Source organism: Miniopterus natalensis, chromosome 20, assembly GCF_054644295.1.
Source record: "Miniopterus natalensis isolate mMinNat1 chromosome 20, mMinNat1.hap1, whole genome shotgun sequence".
NCBI classification, from domain to species: domain Eukaryota; kingdom Metazoa; phylum Chordata; class Mammalia; order Chiroptera; family Miniopteridae; genus Miniopterus; species Miniopterus natalensis.
In genome coordinates this window covers 20,901,420-20,925,320 of record NC_142100.1, presented here as the reverse complement: position 1 = coordinate 20,925,320, position 23,901 = coordinate 20,901,420, and the positions used below count along the sequence as shown (strand labels likewise).

The following is a 23,901-nucleotide window of genomic DNA, read 5'->3' as shown; positions in this document are numbered from 1 at the left end:
ACGGGGCCCTTCAGTCCGGGGAGACATCACTGTGCAGCCTCAGCAAAGGCGTGCGTCTCCCAGGGCCGCCGTTCAAGAGCCGTCGGGCATAACGACCAGGTGGCAGCGTTCTAGTCCCAGAGACCGTGCCCTAGTCTCCCTCTGGGGTCTGACAGAAATGACACTGTCCAAGACAACAATGATTTAACGGCCGCACGACAGAAGCCCTGAGACGAATGGTCCCTAACCCAGGAATGAGAGCCGGGCACACGTAGGCGAGCACAGGGAGGCAATTACGACCCAGCCTGCGCCCACCTCTCTGCCACTGCTGTCCCTCTGAGCATCACTGCAGAAGCCCCTCCCTGCTGGAAGGTCAAGTTTGCATGGTGCCAAATAGTTGAGGGAAAAGAGCTGGTGTTGGGAGACACGGGGCAGACCTTTCAATACGGAATTCTCTGGAATCACCCCATCCACCTGCGCGCGCTCTCGTTCAAATAATGCAGCCCTTCCATTCTGCGCACCCGCTGCCCACGAAGCTCTGTTCGGGCAGGTGAAGGGGAAACGACACTGCCTCCCAGACAAGCAGCTTCTGATGAGAAACACTGAGCTCTGCGCCCCGGTAACTGCACCACACACAAGACAAACGTTTGAGGGCCCGAGAAGACCTTCCTCTTTGTGTCCAGGAAGCTGGGAACGGTCGTTAAAAATAAATAAAAGACCCCTGGCTCTCACTGTCTGAAACTTACAATCTGCACCTTCTAGCACTTGCTAGATTTTTCTGTAACGAGCATGTGAGATGTTTCCTGTCCATTATTTTTAATGACAAAAGTTGTAAATGAAACCTGTTCATGTTGCCAAAAGGGCAACTGCTGTACATGCATTTAAAAAGAAAACAAAAAACACGTTTCTTTGACTATCAGTTCCTGTCCATCTCCTGTCTCTGCAGTTACATACTTTTATGCAGCTCCTCCCATCCCCTTTCTCTATAGGTATGAATATGTGTATATATATATGAGCCTTTACACATACTTTGAGAGTGATTTTGGCTGTCATAAATGGGGTTCAACCACATGTATTATTTCACAGCTTTTTTAAACTTAAGAATACGCCCCGGAGATCCCTGCATGGTGGAGTCGGTGCATAACTATCTTTGGACCTGACCTACATTAGGCTCTCATTAGCATGAGGAAACCAAGCCCTGGTTGTTTAGCCATTGGGTCTTCTTTTACTTGGAGCTCAAAGTATCCTAACTGATAAAATTGTCTCTCCCATATAGAAAAAAAGGGGCTCACGTGTCCAAGGAAACAACGTACAAGTATTTTACTGTAGCCTTGCATGTAATAACAAGACGTGAGGAGTCACCATCAGTAGGGACCGAGTGACATGAACGATGGTTCCGTGACACCACCGAATTCTGGGCAGCCGTAAAAAATAACAAATCTAGTTTTTACGCACCGATTCCACGGATGCTGGTCCTGCAGCGTGCCCGTGGGTTGCTCGGCACGACTGAGTGCTCAAGACACCTACCTGTGCTCTCCACTGCTTGGCTCTACCGCAGGACACAAGATTGCAAAGGGCAGAGGCCAAAACTCAGGACAGGGCCCTGGAAATGCTCAGAGACCTGTGATTTCAAGATCAGCCAACCCAAGCCCTCTTGGTGATGAGTAACACAAAAGGTTTCAGAGAAGCTTGATTGAAAGGGGGGGGAATTTATCCTAAGAACTGGGGTGCCCTGTGGAGTTCAGCGGTAGAAGGTGCAGTGGAGGCTGCTAAGAGCAGAGGAGAAAGCCAGCCATGTGTGCTCAATCCCAAATTCCCAGGCCCTGGCACATCCTTGGTCTCCTCCCAGGCCTTCATCCCTCCCACATCCCCTCTCTGCAGACCAGCAGACCTGGAAGAAGGTGACTGCCCCTGGAGACCATGCTCTTTTGAGAACTGCCTTCTGCACTGCAGCCAGCTTTGAACCACATAACAGTTCCACCCCTACTCCTCAGTCAGTTCTTCCCTGGGAATTTGGGATTGAGCGCACATGGCTGGCTTTCTCCTCTGCAAAATGGTGATGATAACGGTAATATTGACCTCGTAGATTGTGGCGAAACTGGATAAGAGAGCTCATGCCAACATAGGGTACCTACGCAAACACTCAGTAAAGTACAACTGATGTTATAATTGCCATCCCTAATACCAAGCACCCTAGCAGAGGGCCTCGCACCCAGTGGCGGTGCTCGACAAATATTTATCCGATAAACCTATCAATCAACCAACCAACAAGTGAACGCCATAGGCCGAGCTATTTGATGATGCTCAGTTAGAGCAATACACGGGCTGCAAATCTGTGCAAAGTTTGTCTCTTCCAAACACTAGACTTCGTCTCCTAAATAGAGCCAAGTCGCACCTCGTGCTGTGAAGTGCAGGTGCCATATAAAAGTTCTGAGCGTTGCCAGGTGCTCATGAAACATTTTACAGGCCGTTAAACCTCTAGTTAGACAAACTCAATCATGTGTATTCGTTAAAACGAGATCTGAGCCATTTCAAAGATTGGGCTCAGAGTGCAGGAAATATGGTTCAAGTTCGCCTTTGGCAGGGAGGAGGGGGAGTGCAATCTACAGTCGCACTGCAGGGTTCCACAGCACATTTCTGTCTTTATAGTCCCTGCAGTCATTCCCTCTCTCCCGAATGGTCCCTTGTTCTGCCTTCACCGTTCCTGTGCAGTGTTTATTTTGTTTGAGTCCCCGCCTACACCGCAGGTTTAAAAATGCACATCCCGGAGATTTGTACCTGCATTAACCAGGAGAATGTTGATATTTTTAAAATGTGGCTGCAGTAAATGACATTTGGAATGTACCCCAAAAAAACACAGAACAAACGTGACTCATCAGCTGGCCCTCGGAGAAGTTTTGCTCTAGATCTTCTCCCAAAGGTTTAGAGAAGACCCTTCAACATGGTACCTGAGTTCACACCTGAGCAAGTCGTCTCCAGAGGAGAGAAACATCAGTCTGTGGCTTCCTGCTCCTGTGTGACATTTTCAGCCAAGGGATCCAGCAGGAAAAAAGGGGCTCGTTTATTGGATCTGCCCTCAGAGATGTGGGCCGGGTGAGAAAAGGCTGGGGTACAATGAAGCCACCAGACACTAACAAGCACCTTGAGGATGAGAGTGAGAGTGCCCGCACACACCTTCTCTTGCAAACAGTACTGAACAGCCCTAAGCACCTTGGGCTTAAACAGTTCAAGTCCAAGGTCACATAGCTGGTAACCCATGTCTGCCCAATGCCAAATATGTTTCTAATTTGTCATACTGCTTAAGTGGCTTTTTCTCCAATACCTGAGGTGACTCCCCATCTACTTTGGCCCAAGTATTTGGAGCCATAACCATCTAATCTCCTATCATCAAGAAGTTAACAATTCCATCCACCCATCCATCTGTCCATCCACCTGTCCGTCCATCCATCCATCCATCCATCCATCCATCCATCCATCCATCTGTCCATCCATCCATCCATCCATCCGTCCGTCCGTCCGTCCGTTTTTCCGTCCATCCATCCACCCTTCCCTTCTCAAGCATGTATCCTGTGCCTGCTGCACAACTAGCTCTGTGCTCCGTGCTGGTGGTCCACTCGAGGACAAGACTCAGTCTTAGCCCTGAAGGAGCTCAAATCTAAAGGAAGAGAGAGCCCCATAATCTCAGCACCTCCCTCCACATTCCCACGACTTTGGCACTGCATTCAGCCCACTGATGCCCAGACGCCCACCCCTGTGGAGCTGGCAGATAATAAAAGCCCAGGCTTTTTTTACCCAACTCGGATTTATACGCCTTTGGAACGCTGGGATTTTTTTTTTTTTTTTTTTTTTGGTAACATCATTAAAGCAATTCAAGATCTTCAGGAACAGGGATTATATAAATATTCAACCATCACAGCTCCATGTTTATAGAGCATCAAAGTGCACCGCACATTATAAAACTTCTAATTAATCCTCGTAATGCTCTGGTGTCATGAAGGAAGGGCCGATAATAACCCTATTTTACTGATGGGACCACGGCCACTGTAATTCAGTGCCTTGCCCATGGTCATGTGGCAGATCACCTGCATTTTACACCTTCATTAACAGCACAGCTTATTAATTATAACAATTACCTTAACGACTAGCATTTACTGAGAGTTAAGAGACCCCGTAAGCCAGCTCTGTCCTGAGACCCGACACTTGTTAGCACGCTGAATCTCCATCACAACCCTAGGATGTAGGCTCTGAGCATGAGGAAACTGAAGCTCGAAGAGGGGTTGTATTTATTTGCCAAAGACCCTGGCCAGTGAACTCAGGTCTGTGTGGCTCCAAATCTTATCCCCTGGCCCCTGAGTTACTGTATCAGGCATGCTGGTGAGGGCCTGTGTGTGTTTGTCCTGAGCCTTCTGTTGCTTTACTGTGTGACCTTAGGGAAATTCACAGCCTCTCTGGTATCTGCGTTGCTCATTTGTTCACGGAGCAGGGAGAGTACGGACTTTGGAACCCAACTGCAGTTTGGATTTGGACTCTATGTCTGTCCCCTGCTTGTCATATAACTGGGGCAATGTAACTAACCTCTCTAACTCCATTTTCTATCTGTGAAATGAAGTTAACAACAGTCCTATCCTACAAAATGTGTTGCAAGGGTGAAATGAGTTAATTCATGTAAAACGCCTACAACGGCACCTGGCACTTAGGAGGCACTCACTAAATGTCGGCCGTTTTCGTATACGTATCATGTGATTGGGGGGGGGGGGTGTTGGGCAATTGCCCAATTCTGATGATCTCTGACACCTCTAGAATGAATGACCTCCCACGGGTTTCGGTTTAGCCACTAGGGAATAGTATAACTCCCCTCGGATATAGTTTGGGGTCCTCTAGACAAAATACTTGCAATGCGCTAACGAAAATCACAATCATTGCAAATGATAGGACAGCCCAATTCAGCGCAGCCTAAGCAAAAGCGAAAATGGTCTCAGGTAAACAAGAGTCGGTAGGTAGATCCAGCTTCAGCCTATGATACCTGCCTCTCCCTCCTCACCAATCCCCCACCCTTGCCCCATCCCTGTGCTCCACTCGGACTGAACCACCTCAGTCTCAAGTTTACGATCGCCTCCGGATCTTTGCACAGGCCATTACTTCTGCCTGCAACACCATCTTCCTTCCTCCTCCTTTAGACGCCTCCCAGTCCTTCAAGGCTCTGCTCAGACACAGAGTCCCTTCCTTCATCCCTGACTGGCCCTCTGCCCTGGCTTGGTTAGACGTGCCCACAGCCCCCAGGCCCACTGCCACCGCAGCCAACATATGGTAATTTGCCTCCTGTCTGACTACCCCCGTGAGACTCTGAGAGGGAGCTTTGGGAAGGTGTGGATATCCCTAGCACGGGGCTGGCACCCTCAGATGGGATCAGTCAGCCTTTTTTGAATGAAAGAATATGCAATATGCCCTGGACGGCGGGCATGAGTCATTGTCAAGCCCAAGGGGCAGGAGCAAGGCCCAAAGTGTGAGAGGAAGTGAGACGACCCTAACGATTGTCAAGAGACCCCAACGTTAATGGAGACAGGTAGGTGTAGGTAGGCCCACACGAGGTTGGGCAAAACAAGGCACACCTGGCTCTCAGCTCTAGAAAGGATCTTAACCCAGCCCAAGTACCATGTCCCAGCAGGGGACCCTTGGGGCCAAGGGTTATCCCACCTCCCCACCAAAGGCACATCCAAGATAGTTTTACAGAAATCTCTGAAGTTCCGGCACAGAACCCTGAACTCCGAAAACACAAGCGCTCGCTCACCTACCCTTGGGGTGTCTGGCTCGCCTCCCTCAAATTTGCTGGCTTCTCCCATGCTCAGCCCCAGGAAAACATGAAAATGAACATTTGGTGCCACCCAGGGCACCCATGCTTCCTTTGAACAAGGGCTCTCTGTTCAGGCTGGCTGTCACGCTGGAAACTAGTAAGCAAGCCTAGCTTATTAATCAATCTTCACCCCACGCCGCCGGCCAAGTCCTCTCCCAGCTCCCCTCACCCCGAGAACCGCGTTTACTAACCAGGAGGAGGAGGGAGGTTTTGCTTTTTCCAAACAAGCCGGAGCCCCAATTAGTTTCTCAGCAACTTGACGCTCGTTGGTGGCGACCGCGGTTTCTCGTCTAGCGTTGTTATTGATTTGGTCAGAAGTAATTAAAGAGATAATTCTTACTCAATTACATTTCCCTGAATTTCCTGAGGTTGATCGCTCTGCTCCCCGGCTGTATTTTCTTTTCCAAATTAATTTTTGTCTTGACTCTGAAATGAGAATGGATATTTATGCTTGTTAATTTTCATGGGAAGAAAGCGGGGCTGTGTATTTTAATTCCAACTAGAGCCCTCACACTCTGTGATTCCCTTTTTTTTTTTTTAAAGTTCACGTAAAACATACAGGTTAAAAAGAAAAACCAGCCAGGAAAGTCTTCTACCCACGAGAAGGAGACCCTCTTCCTCGCCATTCCCCAGTCAGCCACTTCGAACACTGTTCAGTGGTTCTTCCAGTGACCCACGTCTCCAAATTATTTAAGTTTTACCTGGATTTCTCACTTTCTACATTTAAGACTTTAATGACTGTCTGCTCTGAAAGGTGGCAGGGTCTGGCGTCTTTGTATCCTTACATGCTCCCCACCCCAAACTCCCATCCCCACCCAAGCCAGAAGTTCCTCCCTCTACTGGTTAATAACTTTTGAAAGTATCTTACAAGGACACTGAAACACTTCTGTATGACACGATGGACACGTGTCATTATACATCTGCCCAAACCCACAGGATGCACACGGAGAGTGAACCCTAATGTAAACCATGGACTCTGGGTGACAACGATGCGTCAGGGTAGGTTCACCCATTGTAACCAATGGGCCACTCTGGTGCCGGGTGTTGGTAGTGGGGGGAGGCTGGCTGCGTGTGGAGGTCGGGGGCATATCGGAAATCCACCTTCTGCTCAGTTTTGCTGTGAACCTAACGCTGCTGTAAAAAAAAAAAAAAAAAAGTCTTAAAAAAATAACATCTGTGTTACACTTGGATTTCTTGCCCCACTCATTTAGAGAGAGTATCTCACTTTGTAGAAGGGATTAGCTTCCTCATTAATTCTCCGTGTGTCCCTTTCTACTACTTTTGCACCGTCAAGATTGAGAACCACCCACATTCTGCTCTGGACCCGTGATTCCGTTTTCCCGGCTTTATCTATGAGTTGAATCTAAAAGTTAAAAAAAAAAAAAAAATCAACTAGAGGTGTCTGGTATTGTGCCAGAGACCAAAGACACGGTGTGACAAGGTCACACTCCCCGCTCACACTCATCGCAAGCCTAGAATTTAGAGAAGAGAGAAAACACGCAATTTACAGTGTACGCATAATAGCTGCCTAAATCAGTGGTTTGAACTTTATGTTAAAAATACCGCTATGAAACATCATAAAGAGGCAAGCTGAGTGCAGCAACAAAAACATGTTTAATGGAAGCTGCCTGGTTTTCTTTTAACCTTGGGAAGGCAAGCAGGGCCTTGCTGCTCGAACCTCGGCCCCTGTGCCCTCTCCACTGACCCCGAGGCGGAAGCCAGGATGCCGGAGGAGTGAGTCCAGGCACCGGGAGCTCGTCCTTCCTCCAGGGACGGAGAAATGGTGACAAGCGTCACAGCAGCAGTTCTGCTTCTTGTTTGTAAAAATCCTCCGTCAAGAGGAAGGCTTTGCGGCATGAGATGTATTTGTCCAGAACACAATAACTGGAAGCAGCACTCTGAGAACAGCTGGGAACACGCCCCACACGCCCCAGCTTATGATGAGAGGTGCCAAGCCAGTCACCATCATGCCCCGGGGGCCAGTGCAGGACACCGAGGGGAGCTCCAGGGCCATGCAGGGGAATAGTCTGACTGCCCTGGGCATGAATGTCCCATCCAGGTTGGGGGGAGGTGTAAGTGGGACAGGAAAACACTGGATGCTCCCAGCTCCAGCTCCAGAGACTCCAGAGCTTGGTATCATCCTTGCTCTGGCTTCCTTATGCACCCACACCACTCTGACTCTCTCCCAGATATATTGTTACGTAGGGGAAACCGAGGCACAAGCAATACTGCCACGAGGATTCAATGAGAAAAAGCAGGGGAAGTGCCCAGCACGGGATTGGTAGGGGTAAGTCATGACGCTGCTTTTCCTTCCCCAGACCATGGCAGACATTGCTAATCAGTCCAAGAACTCTTTTTCTGATGAGACTGGACTGCAAGGGAGCTCCAGACAGCCACTGCGACTGGTGGGCGGACGGAAGCAGGCACCCAAAGTTGGAGTCCGTTGGCCATCTCTAGCCTAGCGCATCTCTAGACACATGGAAGGTGCTGAAAATTCAGGCACTGTCATGGTTATTAACCAGAAGTACTGTTGGCAAGGTGGGTGTTACCTCCTGGGGCGGGCGTCCTGAAGCTCCTCCAGGACTACGAGCAGCGGCCCATGTGGATTCCCATCGGCTAGTGGTGCCCAACAGCTGGGCTGCTGGCCTCGAATATCAATCTTTCAAAGGAGCTTATGAGATTAATGTATTTGATTAAAGTCTCTCTCTCTCTTTTGATTTTAACTCGGTGGATAGCACACTGGCTGCTGCTGAATCCCAGAGCTAAGGGTGGGGCTCCTTGAGGCTGGAAACGAATTTCCATTTCCATCGAGAGAGGCGGCAAACAGGGACTTGATTGAAAGCTATGGCATCTAGCGCCACCTCCTGTTATTCTGCGTCGTTACCACCGCTGACTCCAGGGGCGGTTGACAGCCTTCATCTGCCCTTAATTTGTTTACTTTGGTAACATTTTCATAATCTCATTCGCGTTACACTTTTCATTTATAATTTGTGATTCCATTTTGTGAAAACTCCAGAGACTCGTGACATAGTGACAATGACAGTGACATTTCCTCGGCGTGTTCGGTTCACAAAGCCCTGTGCATCAGGCCTGCCTCTTACTTAGCACCCTCCCAGCTGTTAGGCGAGGACTGGGCCGGCGCCAGGTGGGAGCCCTGAGGTATAGAGAAAGTGACTGACCTGATGTCACACAGCTAGTGGGGCAAGAGGCCGGGACTGAATCCATATCCTGTTCTTCCCCTGCGTCTGTCGCCCCACCTCTGGCTCACACCTTGCCAAGCCTTTCAAAGCACAATTCCCACTCCAAAAATGCCAGTGCGTAATGCAGGTTTTACTGGAAGTTGCCGGGAAAAGAGACAGGGGAGGGTTACATTGCCTCCCAAGGAAGAAACAACCAATAAAACAGTCCTTTAAACTTGAGCACACACCACCCCGAATGCCAGTTCCTCCCTCCCCGCCCACCCCAAGGCTCCCTGCCCAACCCCGTAATATCTGAGTCGCCTTTGTTAACTGGGACCACTCGGCCTCTCTCTGTGCCTCTCACCCATCTTCCTGCTCAGCAAACCAGCCACCACCTTAGGAAACAGGAAGGATCTAAGAAACAACCGATGGAATAATGTCCTTCCCTCTGACGGGAAGGACTGGAAAAAAGCTGTATTTTCTGGGAGGCTTAAGAGTTGAGGACCCAAGTTCTAAATACAAGGAGACTGGGTGTGCGGGAGGCAACCAATCCATGTTTCCCTCTCACCTCGATCTTTCTCTCTCTCTCTCTCTCTCTCTCCCCCTTTCCCTTCCTCTCTCTCTAAAATCAATAAAAACATATCCCCAGGTGAGGGTTAAAAAGAAAAACGAATTCATTAGCACACTTCATCATATTTCAGCTTGAAGGGTCTGCATGTGAGTGAGGTCACTCGTCCCAGGTCCTCTCTAAATATATCCTTACAACAAAAAAACCTTCATTGCCCCCAAAGGAATGCGCCCGTCACCACCATAAAACCAAGAATAGCTTAAATACCGGTGTGCCAGCTCTTCAGGCTCTTGCGTCCATTCTCGCCGGGGGTCCTGCCCCACTCTCCACCCTGCTCTTTACAGCTCCTCCACAATGAGCCTGAACGGTGTCTGCTCCTCAATGCTCTCTCCCAAATGCTCTCCCTCCCCCCACGCCCCTCAACAGAGCAGCCCAGCTGTTCATTCCCCTGATGTCTGTATCAGCCCAGGTACATCTAGCAGGAATTCATTTCCATCTCAATCTGATTCTAGGGCTCGATCATATTACAAGAAATCACAAAGATGGGCTGGGAACATTCTTTCGTAAAAGAAAACGGCAGGTATTTAAGAGATTGGCTTTCCAGCCGTGACCTCCGACAAATCATCCTGACTTTCTGTCAGATAAAAATGTCTGTGATGAACTCTAACAAAATCAAGCAGGCAAGCTTTGGAGGTAACATCTGTAAATTAATGACTAGCGACTGCTTTCCCTTATTTAGCCTGCGCTATGCAAGATGGTGGGGGCAGATGGGCCTGTAGAATTAAGAACACCTGCTTGACGCCACTTGAACTTGAGTTCGGATCCTGACTCAGCCTCTGAATAGCAGGTCAGTTCCACCTTTTGGAGCCTCAGGCTCCTCCTCTATAAAATGGAAACAAGAACACGGCAAAGTCTAAATGGAATCATGCACTTAGGATTGTGTATGGCACATAGAAGAACAGTAATGTTATTGGTAGGACAGCCTTAGCTCCATTTCACAGATGGGGAAACAGACTCAGGGAAGGTATGTAACTTGCCCGCGATGACTCAACACCTAAGTGACAGGGCCAGGATGCCAACCTGAATCTTTCGGACAGCAAAGCTCTTTCCCTGTGTTCCTGCCACCTCCCACTCCTCAGCTGTCTCATTACACCAAATCACCTCCAGATACTATTACTTAAACAGTTCCATAATATGAATGAATTTTGTTGTTTACATTGATTTTTAGAGAGAGTAGAAGGGAGGGAGACAGAAAGAGAGAAACATCAATGTGAGAGAGACACATCGATCAGTTGCCTCCTGCACATGCCCTGACCGGAGCCTGGTTCAAACACGCAACCCAGGTAAGTGCCCTTGACCGAGAATCGAACCTGTGGTCCTCAGTGTGCGGGCCGATGCTCTAAACCACTGAGCCACACCGGCCAGGGCCCAGCACATGAATGTTAAATGTGAGTATACCTACCCAAAAAAAATCCCCACCTATCTTTACTATGAGTCTGTGCTCTCCCTGCCCTCACACACATATATCAGCTTTTTCCCTGGCTCATGACAGAGCATTGCTTGGCATTTCTCTCATAGGCCCACTGACAGATCGGTCAACGAAAGGACACCTGCTGTAGGAAAAAGGTAGACAGGACGGAGATTCGACTTTGTTTTCAGGAATCAAAAAAATGGAGGCATCCCCCACGCTTTGCAAAGCATTGGGAAAACGGAGGGCTCTTAAGGCCAACGGCACTCCCAAGGGAAGCAGGGACAGAAAACTAAAGTCAACTGCACTATGATGGCTTTTAGGAAACCCGTCCTGGAGTAGTCACACAGAGCGAGACAAAGGACACCCAAGGAGATGGTGACGCGGTTATACTTGGCTTTTATTTTTCTCCTAATTTTTTACCTTTTCTTGATTTTCTACCATGCTTCATTAGTTAGTTTCATAACCAGAATACAATCTTAAAATGTAGAGTTGACTGCAAATGTGTCACCTGGGTAGGGAGACACATTCATCAGTGCCAGTAGGGAGGGAAATATTTAGCACCAGGCTGTTTATCAGTGGGAAGGACCTAAAGGGCGTGAGACATAGAACACACAAGTTCTGATGCGAGAGGAGATCATGTACAAAGATCTGCGATGTGCAACACTTCCCTGCAAAGAAGCTGGCAGAAGTGGGAGGGGTAGGGATTCCTAGACACGTGGGATTTGTTACTGATTTTGACGGGAGGGAGAAAAAATTCTGGATATGCATCTAAGCCGTGGGAAATTCTGGCAATCTCAGGCTTAGGATCAAAAGACAAGGAACGTACTAAGTTAGCATCTGCAAAGGTGTCCTTGATTAAAGGGAGAACCAGCTTGATAGTCCCAAAGGGCCACCACCTGAAGCCGAGGAGTCTGCGTAAACGTCAACTGTAACCACAGTCATTTGTCTTTGACCTTCATTTCCATGTCCTGCCCCCCACAGGGGGCTGGTCCCTGTAAACTGCATTTCCCAGGCACCCTTGCAAGCTGGCTTCCCGGGAGGGGGCAGAACCTTCCTTCTTTGCTAACACCTAGTTTGTCTTGCCATCCCCCTAACTTGGCGTTTCAGCTCTTCCAACTCCTTCAGAGCTGCTCCTCTATTTTAATTCCCTCTATTGAACTACCCGCATGAGTTTTGATTCCCTGCCTAGGCCCTGCAGTGTATTTAATACAGTGTATTAAAATAAACTATTAACTTACATCATTCCAGACATTTAGATTGCTCAATTTAAAACAGCATTGAAAAGTTACATTCTGCTTATATTGGCAGAATTAGTTAGAATTGCTTTATAAACACGGAAAACACTATTATTTTACTACAGAAGTAATATATGTAAGTTATTTTAAAATTAGGAAAAAAGATACCCCAAATTAAAAATTATTATTTACGTATAATTCAAACGCCCTGAGATAATATCGCTACTGACAATTTGTTGTATTTCCAGCTTGTTATATAATTATACATATACTTTGGCATATATCAGTAGTTTAAAACATAATTTGTATCAGGTTACATAAAGTTTTAGAAATTTCTATAGATTTTTAAAAATATATTTATATTGATTTCAGAAAGAGGAAGAGAGAGAGAGAGAGAGATAGAAACATCAATGATAAGAGTCATTGATCAACTGCCTCCTGCACACCTCCTACTTGGGTACCGAGCCCAGGCATGTACCCTGATGGGACATCCAACCGCGACCTCCTGGTTCATACGTTGACTCTCAACCACTGAGCCACCACACTGGCCGGGCTGTAGGTTTTTATAAATATAAATCTTAAAACTCTCTATGATCTAAGTTCTTTATATTTGGTAACATGTACGTCAATAGCCACATTAAATAGCAGCACCAAATTCAAATGTATCATATGCCACTGTCTGCGGTGACCTGGATTTGTCCCCCAATGTCTCTTGCTGAACATTTAGGTGTTTTTCAGTTATTCGCATTGCTGCGACAGACATCCTCGCGGATGCCTTTCCATCCTCGCTGCATAATTTCCTTGAATCGCAGTGCACTTGCTCCAGTCAAAGGAAATGTATTTCCAAGGCTTGTCGTACACACGGTGAAACTGGCATCCAGCAAGGTGGCAGGGAAAGGGATTCTTGGGTGCTCTGTACACTTTGACTTGTGTTACTACCAAACGGTGTTTGTAAATCCCTGACTAGCAGACGAGCCTCACTCAAGGCCGGTGATTCCCGCTGGCTTTTTATAATTGCAATTAAACAGTGATAATAATGAAACTGGTGTCCTGAGAACCCATTGAAATGTGGACAGAGTTGTGGGACTTGTGGGGAGGCTCTTGTCCTGCTAAAGTTTTGGGTCAAGTCGAGGACACAATTAGGCTTTGCTGCTATAAACTGTTCGGTACCAATGCCGGTCAATACAAATTCATTCTGTTTCAACAGCGTGAATTCCTGGTGCACAGGCAACTAAAATTAGGTGGGATTTGGGGGGGCGGGGGTGCTTGAAATATGTGCAGTGTCGCAGTTTCTTCACGAGGAGAGTGACGGGCCCACAACTGTGACATCACGCGGGGTTTTGATCACGTCTTTCCAAATGATCTGGTGGGGAAATCTGGGGGTGTTTGGTTTTCCTTTATTTATAAGTAAGGTTTCATTCACAATATCTTTTAAGAAAGTTGCTTTGGTCCTGAAAGAAAGAGTGAATGGGGCGCTTTAAGAGAATGAGAAAGAGAGGCAGCCTGAGCGGACGTGTTGGACGTCAACATGGCCAGTCTCACTGCCTTCACTACGAAATGCACCAGGATAGGGGTCATCTTACTTTGATGTCCCGAGAGGATTAGTTTCAAATAATTCTTGATCTGTCAACTGCCTCGGCACAGCGGGGGACATATTTCAAAGACCAAGGCACCACGCGACAACTTTTTCTTTGATTCTCCTCTCTGCCTTTCCCCACGTCTTTTGCAGCTGGAGGATGGCCTGCCTCATGGTCACAAAATAGCTGCCAGCAACTTCCATGAATGTCTGCTCCTCTGTTCATCGTCAGTGGGGAAAGAGAACGTCTCTGCCTATGGTTCCTTAAAAGATCTAGGAATCGTGCTTCCTAGAAGCCCCTGGCAAATGCCAGCTTGCACCTTTTATTAGCCCAAACTGGGTCACAGGACCATCCCCAGACCAGTCCCTGTGATGAAGGGTGGGCTCTGCTGCTTGAGTTCAGCCATTAGGGACCCCATGGTACACCTGCTGCTGGTCCCATGAGTATCTCCCAAGGTGCAGGAAGGTCTAACCAAGGAGCTGGTATCAAGAAGGAGGGTGAAGGGATATTGGGGGCATGAGAAAAGCAAATGTCTATTGCACAGAACTTTTTAAAAGTACTCCTGGAGATCCTTACATGCCTCCTAGGAGGTCTGTCTCTCTACCCATTCCATCCATCCCTCAAGATAAAAACTGATAGGCCTGCCATCAATTTCCAGCCACGTTGAAACACCTTGGTGTATTGAGATGAGCAAGATATATTACCCGTGTCATTTCTAATAATAGCAAAAGAGATAAAGCTTATAAATGATTTCATTGTTTCATATCCAGTTGAGCGTATTCAAGGCTATCCCAGATACTTTTTTTTTTTTTTTGGTTATCTATATACTTAGTGGGTGAGAAGGAGCTGCGATTATAAGTGCTCTGGGGAACTGCCACAGACTCTCCCCCCTTAATCTGAGCTGCCATGCGCAGGACTGGGTGACCCAGGAGTAAAATGGCTGAGAATCACACAGTGCCTTCCCTCCACTCCGAGCTCTGTCCACCACCCTGCCACAAACATCATCCAACTTCAATACAGCTACACGCCTCACCTTCCACTTAAAAGGCCCAGAGAAGCAGGTGCCCGCAGCCCAGTTTCACTGTCAGAGAAAGTGAGCGCTGACAGCTGCGGGGAGGACACCCCGCCTCCCCCCACGTGTCCATATTATGATCTCTGTTAGCGAGCACTTGACCGGTCCTCGCTCTTTGACCACCAACATCCTCAGTACAGTACTTGAGACCAGCCTCTGTCAAACTTCACCTGGCCATTTATTTTTTTTAAATCATTTCTCTTTGTTCATTATAGAACTGACTAATGCTTGTTGCAGAGCGAGAGGAAACTCACATAAGCAAAAAGAAAGAAGTACAATTTTCCATAATCCCATCCCCAGAGAGAATCACCGCATTGTGGGGCTTGGCTTTCTGTATCTTTCAATACGTGTACATCTGCATAGATCATTTTTCAAAAAAACCCCACGAAAACAGAATCACATGATGCATATTACTTTGTGACACGTCTTCCCACTCAAAAACCCAAACATCTCTGTTTATATAGATAAGTGCACTTGCCTCATTATGTTTAATTGCCGCACAGTGTTCTATTGTTCAGATGCAGTGTTAAGATTGTTTCCGATGCCCAGGTGCTTCCAAGAGTTTGCTCTTACAAGCAAATCTGTGGATGAACCTCTGTGCCCACGCAGGGATGTCCCCATAGGATGCTGGACAACAGGACAGCTGTTAGATCCAGGGGCAGGCGCACTTGTACAGTGTTTACTATGCATCGACGAACTGCCCTTCGGAAAACTCATCACACAGCATCCTCCCACCAGCTTCCTCTGAAAGCACCCGTTTCCCCATAATTTTCTGGCATTTCCTTTTATTTAAAAAAAAAAAATCCAAGTGTTCCAGGATCAGAGCTCAGGTCTGCCTGTCTCCGAAGCCCTTGCTATTTCCACTGTTCCCCACGGCCCCCCTCTGGTGTAGAGAAAGACGTTGGGCTGCCCCGAACCCCTCTAACCTGATCAAGACGCCTCAGATGCTCACGTGAGCCTGGTCCCACTTGTAACAGTTGTACTAACACCTTTTTCTTTCACTTCTTGGCTTCCCATCAGGTCCCGGAGAAGCAAGGGAACAACATCAAGTATATGGAGAAGGAAATAGTAAACCTCAAGAAAGACCTTATGCGAAGCCGGTGGGTGAGCCCAGCATGGAATAACCCACAGACAGCCTGGCAGGGGTGATCAGGCTGCAGGGTGGTGCCTACAAGTCCTTGCCGGGTCCCAGTGCCCCACCCCAACCCTGAACATTTCACAGACTTACAGGAGGGTAACCCTGTAAGGATCCGTTTCCTGGTTGGCCTAGAATTCCCTCTCCTTTCCTTCCCAGACCTGAATCCAACTCAAGGGAGTTCCCATATGCTCCAAAAATCTTTCCTTTTCACGCCAGGTCTATAGCATGGTAAGCGAGGGTCAGGTAGGCTCGGGCTCAATACTGGCCCTGCAACCTGCCAGCTGGTGACACTGGAGGAGTTCCTTAACCTCCCGGAATCTCTCTGCCCTTACCTGTGAGATGAATATAATACGGGCCGTTAGAAGGACCCGGTGAAATAAGGCATTCAAGTCCCCCTGTATGGCCTTGACTACAGTGCCATTCCTGTCCTTCCCTAGCCCGCCGATCCCTTCCTCCGTGACAGTGTGAGCACTTTCAGGTCTAGGACTATACCTGACTCATCCCTGGGGAATGAATGGGGTGTGTTCTCCTCTCCCCTTAACTCCTCCCTGGGAGCTGGAATGATCCACGGTGGGATCGTAAAGGGGGGCCTTAGGCAAAGCAACTCAAGGCAGAGTAAGAGACAGAGACTCTCTTAGCCCAACACGCACAAGGACATGCTCAGGGGGGCAACCCAGGCAGCGTGGAAGGTCTGCTTATCTTACGTGTCTCTCACCTGGAGCCAGATCCCTGTGAAAATCACAGCGAGACATTTCCTTTCTTCACCTCTGCCATCTGGAAGCTCCTCCCTCTCCACTGCCCACCTGCATCCCCACCCTTGACCTGTCCCCCAGCGCAACTTGAGGGAACTGGATGACTGAGCCCAAGAGGAGGCGGGGAGGTGTCGGCAAAGAAGGTGGGGAGAAGGAAAGGGGTCGGGGCATGGCCCCAGAGAATGGCAGCTCCCCACCGACCACAGGAGGAGTGGCCGTGTCAGCTCCTCGGGAGTCTCTGGCCACCCACTGTCCAGCAGAAACATACTGCGAGCCATGCGTGGCGTTTTAAATTTTTGAAAAAAATTTAAATTTTAAATTTTAGAAAAAAATTTAAATTTTAAAAAAGGCAAATGGAACTGGTGAAAGTCATTCTAATAATGTATTTTACTTAACCCAATATACCCAAGGTATCGTCACTCAACGGGTAACCCATAGAAAAAGAGTAGTTCATGAGAAACTTTATATTCTGCTTTGAATACATGATGAAAAGTGGTGATGAAAAATCCAAGTATATTTTACCCTTAGAGTGTGTATTGCTTTGGGCCAAACACACCTCAAGTGCTCGATAGTTGTTATGAACTGAATTGTGTCCCTTCTCAAATTCGTATGTTGAAGACACAACCCCCAATGTGACTGTATTTGAAGACAGGATCATTAAGGTTAAATGAGGTCATAACATTAGGGCCCTAATCCAATAGGCCTGGTGTCCTTATAAGAAGAGGAGCCCGGCCGGGGTGGCTCAGTGGTTGAGCATTGACCCATGAACCAAGTGGTCACTGGTTCGATTCCCGGTCAGGACACATGCCCGGGTTGTGGGCTCGATCTCTCTCTCATCAATGTTTCTGTCTCTCTCCCTTCCTCTCTCTCTATTGCTATCTATGCTCTTGACATTCCTTTTGGTTATAGTATCTGTCTGGTGGGATTAGTACAAAGGGGGGTGGGGGGCCTGCCGCAAATCTCTTCCCAGCTGCACATTCACTGACATCACATCCGCAGCTCAAAATCAGCCACAGAGGGAATATTTATGCCACAGAAATCGGCAAACCCTACAAATCAGGGCTTACTCGTCCCCAACCCCCTTGGAGACATGGCTGTTAAACATCCCTGGGAACGCACCCCCCCCACCCCAGTATAACCAAGGCTGAACGTCCCACTAACCCAGTATAACAGAGGGGCTTGATTAAAAGGTGATAAAGACCATGGCTCTTCTGCCATCCTTGAGCCGGCCAGCTGAGCCTGCCTCTCCCGCCAGACACATTAACGGTGGCTCTGAAACTAGCTCGAATTTAGCATCCGCATCGAACAGGTTAGCCTGCCCAAGGTCTCGACAGGAAGGAAAATGCGGGAAAAGCCAGACAGAACAGCCACAAGCAAGAAAACACGAATCAACAATAAAACGTTCCACCCGGCCACTATCCTGCATCCCACTGACATTTAGGGAACGGACGATTCCCCTCCCCAAGGAAACGCCCTGTTTTCCAGCGGGAATCGCCTCTTGCAAAGAGATGCGAACTGCACAGCCCCATCTCCCGGGATTAAATGAGGCAAATTATTAGCGAAGAAGATGTTGTCTTTTCCACCTAATGTTTTTCAAATCTGCTTCGTCTCCCATTAAAATCCAGCCAAACACCTTGACTATCTGCTAGACTTTTATTTAATACTTCAGCCCTCTTACAGTGCAACCGCTCCATCCCTGGTTTCATGGCCAATTTAGCGCGATGCTAAAAAGAATAAAAATCCAGCTGCTCTCCTCTTCGCCTGCCCCACCAGATGCTCGGTGGCACCAAGCAGCACGCGACGCCCTTCCCCGCCGACTCTCTCCTCACGCAGGTTGGCAACGGGGCACCTGCGCATGCCCAGTTCTTGGGCCCGGCTGACTGCTGGAGCCAGCAGCGCACCTTCCTCCCGAGCTGCGGGTGCTCTTTATGGGGAGTGTTTTAAGGAAAAGAAACACCTCTGCAGCTAAAACAACTGAAAAGTTAAACTCGCAGCCATAATTTGCCCGTGGCGATGTTTAGTTAGGTGCAGGCAACTGCAAATAAACAGTGATGATGAAGCCCCCTCCCCCAGCGGGCCCCAGGACCGTATAGGTTATGCAAGTGTTTCTGGGGCCTGAGGCTTTGCTTTCTGGTGACATTCGATAGACAGGTGAAGCGAGGCAATTAGAAAGAACAAAGGCGGGCTCCAGCAAGGGAGGAAGGTATTTCCTTTACATGAGGTTAGGTACTTGCCGATGCCTCCTTAAGTGTTCTGTGCTCATTCCTTTTCCTTGACAAAAGTTTACTGAGTCCCAGGCACCGCCAGGTGTACACCAGGCGTCACCTTATATGCTGGAGACACGGCAGTGGACAAAGCAGACAAGATTCCCGTAAATGAGAGACAAAGATGTGTGCTATATCATAAGGTATAAGAGGCCAGCTGGAGAAATGGCCCTCACCCAAATCCCTTTACGAATGAGGCTGATTTTAATTTGTGAATTTAAACAATTGGGAAAATTGTCGTTGACCTCAGACGTTTATGGACTGTCCTCAGTAGCTCCTCCATTTCATCATTGGGCACCCAGGACCTCCACAGCCGTAGCCTGTAACCCAGAACTTGCTCATTTAGAAGTTCAAGCCTGATTCTTCCCACCGCCCCCTCCCCTGGACTTGAGACCTGCCTCAAAGCCCCAGAACGTTTATGATCATGGATTTATAGACCGGTCAATACCCTGGATGCAGGCAAAGTGAAGGCTTCTGAGTTGCACTTTATAAATCATTCAAAGAAGACCTTAGAGCCCCCCCCCCAACATCACATCACCCCCACACCCCGCAGCCAGCAGGCAGACATTAATAAAAGCAAATGCTCTGCCCCATGGCCTTAGCCCAGAACTGATAAACACAGCCACACACCCAAAGGGTAGGTCATTGCTGAGGGCTGGAGGAGCCTGGCTCAAGTTAATTGCATTTTTATCATCTTGAATGTGACCCGGGTGTCCTGCCCATTTTTTTCTCTGTTTCTGGTGTCTTCCTGTGTCTTTTCCACCCCTAGGTAACCATAATTCTAGGGCAAGTTTTCTCTGCTTTTCTTGCATCAGTCTCCGCTGAAGGCAAATATCCTTTTAATCCTTTTTTTATGGCCAGGGCTACCTCCGAGGAGCCCACATAATAAAGAATTTAACTAGAAGATCATGTACTCAAAGTTAAGCATCAAAATATCTTGAACCCCTGAGCCTTTTGTCACATCAGGGTCTACACCAAACTTTGTTTTCTGAGATTCTTTCCCAGATGACAGGTAGTGAGCTCAGTCTTATAGCCGGGCTTGGAGGGCTCACATAGTACTGTTGAAAATTCACTGACTGTGGAGGGAGCTGTGGGTTCAAGTCCCAACTCTACCCGTTATTAGCTGGGTGGCCATGGCGCAAACCCATTCACTTCTATAGGCCTCGGTGTCTTCATCTATGGCGTGGGATATAACAAACTGGGCGATTAATGAGTATCTGTTGAATGAACAAACGCATGCATGCTTCAGAATTCCTCTGGCATTTTCTAAGCATCAGGCTGAGGGGAGAGGAGGGAAAGTGACTAGATGCGCCCTTGAAAAAATCATGTGGCCGGGCTAGGCCAGGAAGGAACCTAGCTCAGAGCAGCAAGCACAGGCCTGGCTTCTGCCCCAGGAGCTCATACAGGCTTGGAGCCAGACTGCTTGGGTTCAAACCCCAGCTCCACCACTTACAAGCCAACATAGAGGTGAACGACCTGCCTAATTTCTCTGATCCCCAAAGTGGGGAATTACAAAAACACTCTCTCCTTCGCGCAGGGCGCTACTGTGAGGATTAAATGAATTAATACACATAAAGCACTCAGAACAGTGCCTCACCTGTGGTCAGTGCTCAGGGCATGGTAGCTGTGTGTATTACATCATTCGTGTTCCCCAGTGACCGTAACCATTTTACATGGGTTTCTCCCTGTCTCCAATCACGGGGCCATACACAGCACGTCACACCGGATCCCAGATTCTGAACCGTGGAAGGCAAATGTTTTCGGCACAGCTGGAGTAAATGGGGGGCGGGGGGGGGGCGCCGGAGGGGAAAGTCAAGTTCATAAGTGAAGTCTGAGCAAATGCAGCTGTTAGTGCTGGATTTCCATATTAATTTTAAATCTCTTCCTATTGGGATTGTTCAACAAGCCATTACTCTAATGGTTGTAACCACAGGCTGAACAATAAAGCACTAATCCACCACTTAGTGCAGGCGCTGCATGCATTAAGCCCTGTAATTTTTTTGAACTTTTTTATTGAAATATAACATAGCACAGGAAAGCACACAAATCATTAGGCACACAGCTCAACAGATTTTTCACAAAAATGAACACACCCACGTAACCCACACCGACATCAAGAAAGGGAACATGACCAAGCCCTCTACCTCCCCCACAAAAAAAACACCTCAAGTCCCCTTCCGGTCACTACCTCACCCCAAAGAAAATCACTGTCCTGATTGCTAAGACTTAGGTTAGTTTGTCCTGTTTTGAACTTAAAATATGTGAGATTGTACAGTTGGCTTTTTTTTCACTCAACAATTGCGTTTCTGAGACTCATACTGTCTTAGACAGTGAAAGTTTGTTCTTTCTCAGTCTCTTTATAGTTTCCACTGTGTGAAGATAGCACAACATATCCATTCCAGTGTTAATGGACACTTGGATTGTTTCCACTTTGGGGCTATTACGAATAGAGCTGCTATGGACATTCCTGGACGTGTTTTCTTTGCTGAACATATGTATGCGCTTCTGGTGGGAGCATACCTAAAAGTGGAACTGTTGGCTCACAGAGTCTGCATATGCTCAGTTTCCAAACTATATTTCAAAGAACTTTCAAAAATACACAAATAAAACAATCGTGAAAAACTAGAAAATACAGATAAATAGATACAAATAATAGAGAACCACACACAATTACATCACCCAGCAATAATCCTTACTTATATTTTGGCGTATCAGTTTTCAGTATGTTTCTGTATATACATGTATTTTTTAACCAAAATATCCATTCTGCGTATACCATTTGGTACCCTGGTTTTTATTTAGCGATAGATTATGAACATCTTCCATGTCAATAAATACACATCTACAACTTCACTTTTAAAACTTTTCAGTATGAAAATGTTCAGTTATCTATAAAGGCAGACAGACTAATGTAATGAACCTCTCTATGCACCCATTACTGAGATCAGTATCAACTCATAGCCAATCTTGTTTCATTTACACAGCATCTTCCCCCACTATTTTGAAGCATTTATCATTGTATCTGCAAATATTTAAACAACTACCTAGAGAAGGATTCTTTTTAAAAACCATGACCACGATAATATCACATCTAAAAATAGCAATAATTCTTCAACATCCAATAGCCTCTCAAGCATAACATCCATCTTAATGGTTGTATAATATTCCATTGTAAAAATGTGGCATAATTTATCTAACCAATTTCCTATCACTGACTTCTTGGTTGTTTTCAATTTCTTCTGTTAAATAAACAACACTTAGATGGACATCTTTGTAGTTACATCATTATATACTTTAGTTCCTTAGGATAAATTCCTAAGGCATGCAGCTTTAAACTTCTCAACTTTTAACCAAAGTCCTCTAGACTTATATTGTATTTCAGCAAGTTCCCTGAGGTTTGGTCTTCTAATTGGATTCTTTAACTTTGCACCCACATTCTGCCAGGAAGCTGTTGTTTGGAGCTAATCCGATTCGAGATGATTCCTAAAGCTAAACCCACACAGTCAGATGTGCTGAAGGGCCAGGCCATGCATTTTCTTCAAGTAGGACCCACAGGCCTCATACAGCAGCACCAAGTCAGAATTTCCTGACCCCCAAACTCTGTCTGCCCTGGGGTTGTACAATTGAGCAGCCCTTTAGTGGTAGCTACACAAATAAAAAGAAGAGCTTAAAGAGCTCTAGGGAGGGTCTGGGTAGGGGAGAGAGAAAACTCACAGGCCAAATTATCGGCAAGAGTGTCTGTCATGGTTCGCAAACTAGATACAGCCTCAAAAGGCGTGTGTTTAGGCTCATTTACCTTTTACTAGCAACACCCCTCTAGTTTGCACCTGTTTGGCCTAGAAAAGTGAATAGGAAGTGACCAGGTAAAAGGCATGTAGGGAGTTGGGGGAAGGCATCCCAGGCAGAAAAAGTCTGCATACCATCATGGTCAGGATGGGACCTGGAAGGCTGGGTGACTATAGACACCTTTTTACCAAGTTCCTGCTCTGGGTCAGGCACCAGGCTAGGAATTGATGTGAGTACATCTCAAATGAGAGAGGAAGATGGGGGATGCTTGCTTAATCTGGGGGACCAGACAGGTAAGAATAGTTTCCGACTGCTACAGCACAGCAGACCCTGGGGGGATGGGAGGGAGCTGGCCGGCAGTCCCGGGCAGAGGTTGCCCATCTCCTAGGACCTGTCTGAACGTGCCACGCCAAGGACAAACAATAACAGACGACCGCCCCACGTTCAGGAGGCCATCAGAAGCATCTTCTCATGATGACAGGCGAGACCCAAGTTGTGAATTCAGAAAGGAAGCCTTTGACAGCACCCCATCCTCCAACTGCACCGCATCTCGGACCCTTCTGATTTCCCCTGTGCTGACACCCAGTGGAAACGCCACTGCCAACTCCTGAGGGGCTCTGGGTGCCCCGCAAGTCCTCCCCACCGCCGTCAATCAAGCTGAAGAACACGGGTCAAAAGATCGCAGGCTGGTGGTCTCGGGCCTCACTCCGCTGTCTGTTGTCTGTCTTGAAATCACAAGCCAGGAGCGCTCTGCAAATTGTCGGCGCGCTCCAGCAAAAGCCTCTCTCTCCGCTAATGCATTTTTTATGTCCGCACTGGCAGGTCCGTGAAGAATAATCCTCCCATTCATTCCATTTAGTCACTAAGCACAATAGGTAATGACGGGGATTACAGGGTGGTGGGCTTTGCATTCTTTAAAAAAAAACACACACCTCAATCAGTTTAGCTCAGAACTGAAAACTGACTGCTGACCTGCCTCTGAACTGCCTCTGTCCTCTCGGGCGGCATCTGTCTGCGTGCTGACAGGTG

At 47.6% G+C, this 23,901-nt stretch overlaps 1 protein-coding gene across 1 annotated transcript in view; it reads left to right on the top strand.

Annotated features, from left to right (window-relative positions):
- The window catches only part of CCDC60 (coiled-coil domain containing 60), an 82,736-nt gene that overhangs the window by 20,979 nt on the left and 37,856 nt on the right, over positions 1–23,901 (top strand). The window contains exon 2 of the mRNA XM_016201551.2: positions 15,953–16,032. Within this exon, the coding sequence (XP_016057037.1) occupies positions 15,953–16,032 (80 nt within the window). The remainder of the gene's footprint in view (positions 1–15,952; positions 16,033–23,901) is intronic.